This window comes from Oncorhynchus masou, chromosome 13 (assembly GCF_036934945.1).
Source record: "Oncorhynchus masou masou isolate Uvic2021 chromosome 13, UVic_Omas_1.1, whole genome shotgun sequence".
Taxonomy (NCBI): Eukaryota; Metazoa; Chordata; class Actinopteri; order Salmoniformes; family Salmonidae; genus Oncorhynchus; species Oncorhynchus masou.
This window is the reverse complement of record NC_088224.1, coordinates 37,534,304-37,540,658: the sequence shown is the minus strand read 5'-3', so window position 1 is coordinate 37,540,658 and position 6,355 is coordinate 37,534,304. Positions and strand designations below refer to the sequence as shown.

The 6,355-nt window shown below is 41.9% G+C and overlaps 1 protein-coding gene across 1 annotated transcript in view; it reads right to left on the bottom strand.

Moving 5' to 3' along the window:
* Positions 1 to 4,347: 4,347 nt before the first annotated feature.
* Positions 4,348 to 6,355, bottom strand: part of LOC135551422 (POU domain, class 2, transcription factor 2-like) — a 67,768-nt gene continuing 65,760 nt past the window's right edge. The window contains exons 13-15 of the mRNA XM_064982637.1: positions 6,000 to 6,147; positions 5,243 to 5,316; positions 4,348 to 4,696 (exon numbers count right to left, since the gene is read on the bottom strand). Of these exons, the coding sequence (XP_064838709.1) occupies positions 4,398 to 4,696; positions 5,243 to 5,316; positions 6,000 to 6,147 (521 nt within the window). The 3' untranslated portion in view covers positions 4,348 to 4,397. The remainder of the gene's footprint in view (positions 4,697 to 5,242; positions 5,317 to 5,999; positions 6,148 to 6,355) is intronic.

Genomic DNA, 6,355 nt, shown 5'->3' with positions numbered 1-6,355 from the left:
ATCCAGAAAACCTAGCACAAACACAGTTATCCAACTGTTCCTCTCTGACAATTGTGCATTGGCTTGGTTGGTATTTGGTATGTCTGTGTCAAAAAGTTTCGCTTTTGGTATTCAGTTTTGGCTTTTTCACGACATTCTTGATCAAAGAAAGATTTGGAAGCTACATTTTCACAGTATTCTTTCCAACCACCTAATGAAAAAAGCACAACAACAAAAAATAACCCAGACAAGATATGAAAATAGGCAATAAATCACCCAGTCAAGTAGAAAGCAATGAGACAAAGTCATACAGCAATCGACAGACAGACCATGAAAAGCAAAAACGAAAAATATATATTTTAAAATTCAGTTCCACGAGGTCATTAGCTATTCCGTCCAGGAAAAGGGTGAACAAAGGAGGTCACAAATGGAGGAGGGAGGAGAGAATGAGAGGGAAAGCCTCTGTCTCAGACTGTGACAGACAGGGCTTGACCCCTCCCTCTCTCTTCCTCCTCCTCTTCGTCTACAACGTGTTGTATTTGGTTTTTGGTTTCTTATCTGTTCCGTTTAGTTGCTCATACGGAGGTTTTGGTTAGGTTCTTTTTTGGTTTGGGTCCGTTCCAGCTTTCTCCTCGGTTTTCCCCTGCAGTTTTCAACAGATCCTTTTTTTGCCTTTGACTTCTCTGTGTAGTCTTCTTGTTTTCTTCTCTTCTTTTTTGGCCCTTTCACCCCATCTTTTGAGGCAAAGGAGAGGGACAGAAGGGATGGAGGGCAGGGGGTTGGGGACTGGGAGGGACGCTGTCACTTTTTTTTTGGTGTGGAGTCATCCTGTTATTGGGTGTTTGGTTTTTGACACTGCTGAGGTTTCTGTCTGAACACTTGTTTCCCGGCTCTTCCAGTCGGGAGAAACAATGCTTTGGTATCCAAGAGTGACTGACTGGAAGTGAATGATATGAAGTTGGTGGAATTATATGGAAATTATATACACTACCGTTCAAACGTTTGGGGTCACTTAGAAATTTGTTTGTTTTTGAAAGAAAAGCTAATTATTTATCCATTAAATTAACATCAAACTGATCAGAAGTAGTAGTACACAGTAGTATACAGCGTTGTACTAAATCTTCAGTTTTTTGGCAATTTCTTGCATGGAATAGCCTTCATTTCTCAGAACAAGAATAGACTGATGAGTTTCAGAAGAAAATGCTTTGTTTCTGGCCATTTTGAGCCTGTAATCGAACCCACAAATGCCGATGCTCCAGATACTCAACTAGTATAAAGAAGGCCCGTTTTATTGCTTCTTAAATCAAAACAAGTTTTCAGCAGTGCTAACATAATTGCAAAAGGGTTTTCTAATGATCAATCAGCCTTTTAAAATGATAAACTTGGATTAGCTAACACAAGGTGCCATTGGAACACTGGAGTGACGGTTGCTGGTAATGGGCCTCTGTACGCCTATGTAGATATTCCATTAAAAATCAGCCTTTTAAAATGATAAACTTGGATTAGCTAACACAAGGTGCCATTGGAACACTGGAATGACGGTTGCTGGTAATGGGCCTCTGTACGCCTATGTAGATATTCCATTAAAAAAATCAGCCGTTTCCTACTACAATAGTCATTTACAACATTAACAATGTCTACACTGTATTTCTGATCAATTTGATGTTATTTTAATAGACAAAAATAGCTTTTCTTTCAAAAACAAGGACATTTCTATGTGACCCCAAACTTTTGAACGGTAGTGTATTTTAAAAAAACAGGCAAACAAATATAATGAAAGTTAGTAAGTTCAACATATCAATACATTCTGGTGTAGTGTGTGTGTGTGTGTGTGTGTGTGTGTGTGTGTGTGTGTGTGTGTGTGTGTGTGTGTGTGTGTGTGTGTGTGTGTGTGTGTGTGTGTGTGTGTGTATGTGTGTGTGTGTGTGTGTGTGTGTGTGTGCTTGAAGCAACAGGCAGTAGAGTACATTTTGGTGTTCATATACAGTCAGGTCCATCCTTATTGGCACCCTTGATAAAGGTGATTAAAAAAACGGTATAAAATAAATTATAAAAATACTGAGCTATTTTGTTGTTGTTTTTTTAAACCTGGAGAAATTATATTTGACATTAATACAATTGCTCAGAGAAATATATATTTTTTTAACATGTAATACAAGAAAATCTAAAAAAGATAGTGGTCATAATTATTGTTTAAAATACTCTAGCACCCTCCCCTTGTGAGGATAACTACACTGAGCCTTCAAACAATAATTTTTCAATGGGATTCAAGTCCGGAGACTGAGATGGCCATTGCAAAATGTTGATTTTGTGGTCAATTAACCATTTCTATGTGGATTTTGATTAGCGCTTGGGGTTATTGTCTTGCTGGAAGTTCCACTTGCTGCCAAGTGTCAGCCTCCTGGCAGAGGCAACCGGGTTTTTGGCTAAAATGTCTGGTACTTGGTCAATTTCATGATGCCGTTGACCTTAATAAGGGCCCCAGGACCAGTGGAAGCAAAATATCCCCATAACATCAAAGATCCACCACCATATTTTACCATTGGTATGAGGTACTTTTACGCATATGCTTGGGTTTTTCAACACCAAACCCACCACTGGTGTGCTTGGCCAAAGAGCTCTATATTCAGATAACATGGCCACGCACACCAGTGGTGAAAACGTTCCTCATACGGTAAAATAGGGTGGTGGATCATTGATGTTATGGGACTATTCCAGCAAGACAATAACCCCAACCACTAATCAAAATCCATAAAGAAATGGTTAATTGACCACACATCAACATTTTGCTATGGCCATCTCAGTCTCCAGACTTGAACCCCATTGAAAACCTGTGGTTTGAATTGAAGATGGAAGGCCATAAGCGCAGACAAATTATATGAAGGATCTGGAGAGATTCTGTATGGAGAAATGGTCAAAGATCCCTCCCAACGTGTTCTCCAATATCATAAAACATTTTAGAAAAAGGCTCAGCGTCCTTATCCTCACAAGGGGAGGATGCTGGAGTATTGAAAACAGGGGTGCCAATAATTTTGACCCCTATCTTTATTTGTATTTTTTTGTATTGCTAGTTAAACAGAATCTCTTTCTCTGAGCAATTATTCGTATAACATAACTTCCCTTTTTTTTTGCATACAATATAGCCCAGTATTTTAGTAATTAATTTTACAGAGTCATTATTGCTCATCTTTATCAAGGGTGTCAATAATTTGAGTCCACTGTATAAAATAAGTTCTGAAACAAAGGAGGCAATAATATCCAGGCTGTATCACAACCGGCCGTGATTGGGAGTCCCATAGGGTGGCACACAATTGGCCAAGCGTCATCCGGGTTTGGTCGGGGTAGGCCGTCATTGTAAATAAGATGTTGTTCTTAACTGACCTGCCTAGAAAAAGAAAAATATCTCATCATATTAAACAAATATTGAAGATAATAACCCTAATGATGATGATAATTACAATGATCATTAGAAAAATCAGAAATAAGAAAATAAACCACAAAACAAGTTGGAAAGTTACTAATTGTTATTAGTCTGAGGTGACTGCTAAATCCACAACACAGTTTAATACTGTAACTAGGTTAAAACTGTAGAGCCACTAGAGAGGTAGGTAGAGATATGTGGGAGGACTGACACTACTAAGATATCTATATCAAATAATTTGCTATGACATAACCCAAAGCTCAAATCATATAAAATACCAAAAATAAGCTTTGTAAAAGTGTTGAAAACAAAACATTAAAATAATATATTATGATGAAATGATACATGTTTTTGGCCTTTTTAAGTGTGGTTGATGTGCTGATCCTGGACAGATCAGAATCATAAGTCTTTTAAGTAAAGCTTTTCTCTCCGTTTTTTTGGTTTCAGTTTTTGGTATTTCGGTTTTGGAGATTTTGGCATGTTTGTCATTTTTGTCTTTGTGTGTTTTTCCCCTGTAGGTTTTTTAAAAATGTGGTTCTTTCCATCCATCTGCTGAAGCTTGTTGAAAGTCTTTTCTTTCCTTCTTTTCCTGTCCTTGCCACCCATCTCTCTCTCAGTCTTAGTTCAGTTCTCATCCCTGCCCTCTTTTTCATCAGGGTTTTCAGCTCACTTCTTCTTTTCCAGAGAAAGGAGTAAATGTACATTAGCATTCACTGTGTTCCACAATGACACCTCTCCAACTGTATAGATATATATATTTTTTGGTTTAAATCTCCACCGTTCTCCTGTTCTCTCCTCCTCTCCATTCTTCCTCGCTCTCTTCTTCCTCTTTCAATCTGTGTATTTTTTTTGGCTTTGAAAGACTCCGGGAAAGAGAGCGGAGGTGACAAATGGAGGGAGAGAGAGATGGCTTTGGTTGAAAGGTGAGGTGTTTCTGTAAAGCTCCACTAAAACTCCTCCCCCTCCTTCTGATAGGATCCTTTGAGTTGTGTCGTCGTCACTCGGCCATGGCCCCGCCAAGCGGCGGCGGTGAGGCTTCGCTGAACGAGCCGAAGGAGGCGGGGCTGGAGCAGGGAGAGGCAGAGTAGGAGTCGATGTCCATGCCGCTGGCGCCGGGGGGTGGAGAGGCTCCCCTGGGACCGCCGACCAAACCCACACCGGCTTGGTGGGACGCCATAGGCAGGAGGGTGTGGCGGTTGAGGAATAGGGAGGGGCGAACCCCCGCCCCGCCCAGGATCATCTGACCTCCGGCCTCAAGACTGGAAATGGGCAGCTGCCCACCACTGGCAGCCAGAGCTGAACCATGATAGAGTTACAGGGGTCGGGGTGAGAGAGGCAGGTGGAAGGATTGGTGGGGGAAGAGAAAGGTAGAGGAGAAAGAATAAGTGACTACACCTACCAGAGATACATCGGCATCGATTTGAGTGACACTGATGACATGGTGAGATGAAGGATGGTGATGATGAAGGTGAGACATTGCAACAGATGAGAGAACGTAGTATGAGTAGAGCAAGGAGAGCTTAGCCAGTCAGAGCTTACAGAAAAACGCCTGGCACATACACACAGACACACACGACACTCCCATGATCTACTTGGTGGTGATATGGATGGAATGGGATGGTGTGAAGACATGCAATTTCAACTGATCTGAATTTGCATGTTGAAATGATGGCAAATGGAGGGACACCCTCTTTTCTGACTTGAGATCTGCACGCTTAACTCAAAATTGTATCCTATTGACACCAAGTCATGATTTACGCCAGGCAGTGTTGCGCATGCTTATCAGAAGTCAGAATACCGTCCATAATCTGGATACACACCGATTTTGTCAGACAAACACACCTTGCATTGTGGCCAGGTGATTGCTGCTGACGAGAGCCTGGTTCATCCCTGTGCTTACTCTCATCATTGTGTTCCTGGAATATGTATGGATCCATATTCCCCCATGTGCACATACACACACATTCACACATGCAGAGATAGAGAAAAGGACCAAGAGGGTTAAGTGAAAGCTCATTAATCAAACACCCTCATGTTTTTCTATGAAGGATACACAACATGTTTTCAATTCATGCATTGGCCTGGGTCTGACTCTGGGTTGACAAATATTCATGTTTCTTCATGTGTGAGAACTTTCAGATTTGCTGCTAAACAGGTGGGGTGACATGACATTTCCCATGTAGCCCCATACCACGAATTCCCAGCAAGTCAGTAAATATCACCTCATCCAGTCTCAAAGTTGACTTTATTGGCTGCGGACACAGTTTAGCAGATATTGAGGATTCAGTGTTAGGAGTCAGTGTTCTATTGAGCAGTAGTCATTGAGTGTGCAAGGGACAGAGAATAATTATATAATTAGGGGACACTAACCCAGCGAATATGAAAGTGTGTTTGTTGAGTATGAGGGATTGTTCAGTGTTAGATTGAGTAGGAGAAAGAGAGAGAGAGAGAGAGAGAGAGAGAGAGAGAGAGAGAGAGAGAGACAGAGAGACAGAGAGAGAGAGAGAGAGAGAGAGAGAGAGAGAGAGAGAGAGAGAGAGAGAGAGACAGACAGACAGACAGACAGACAGACAGACAGACAGACAGACAGGACACTCACCCAGCATTCAGGCTGTGGGTACTGAGGGTGGAAGGGGCGGGGCTGGCTGTGCTGTGTGGAGGCGGAGTCCTAGAGGAGGGGGTGGAGCTGGTGGCTGCAGAGCCACAGGGGGTCAGAGGGCAGGTCACCGAGGGTAATGGACTGGTCACTGAGAAAGAGAGCGCGAACCATCAGTGGTAATATGAATGGTATACAGTACATTTGGTTACATTGCTAGGTTTTCCCAATGTCCATGGTACTGGGCATCTGCACTCATCTCTATGTCTTAGTCCACTAAAGGGAATTTAGACCTCGGGCACTTATGGCCTAGCTTAGTTCAACATCGCAATACATTCTAGTGTAGTGTAGTGTAGTGT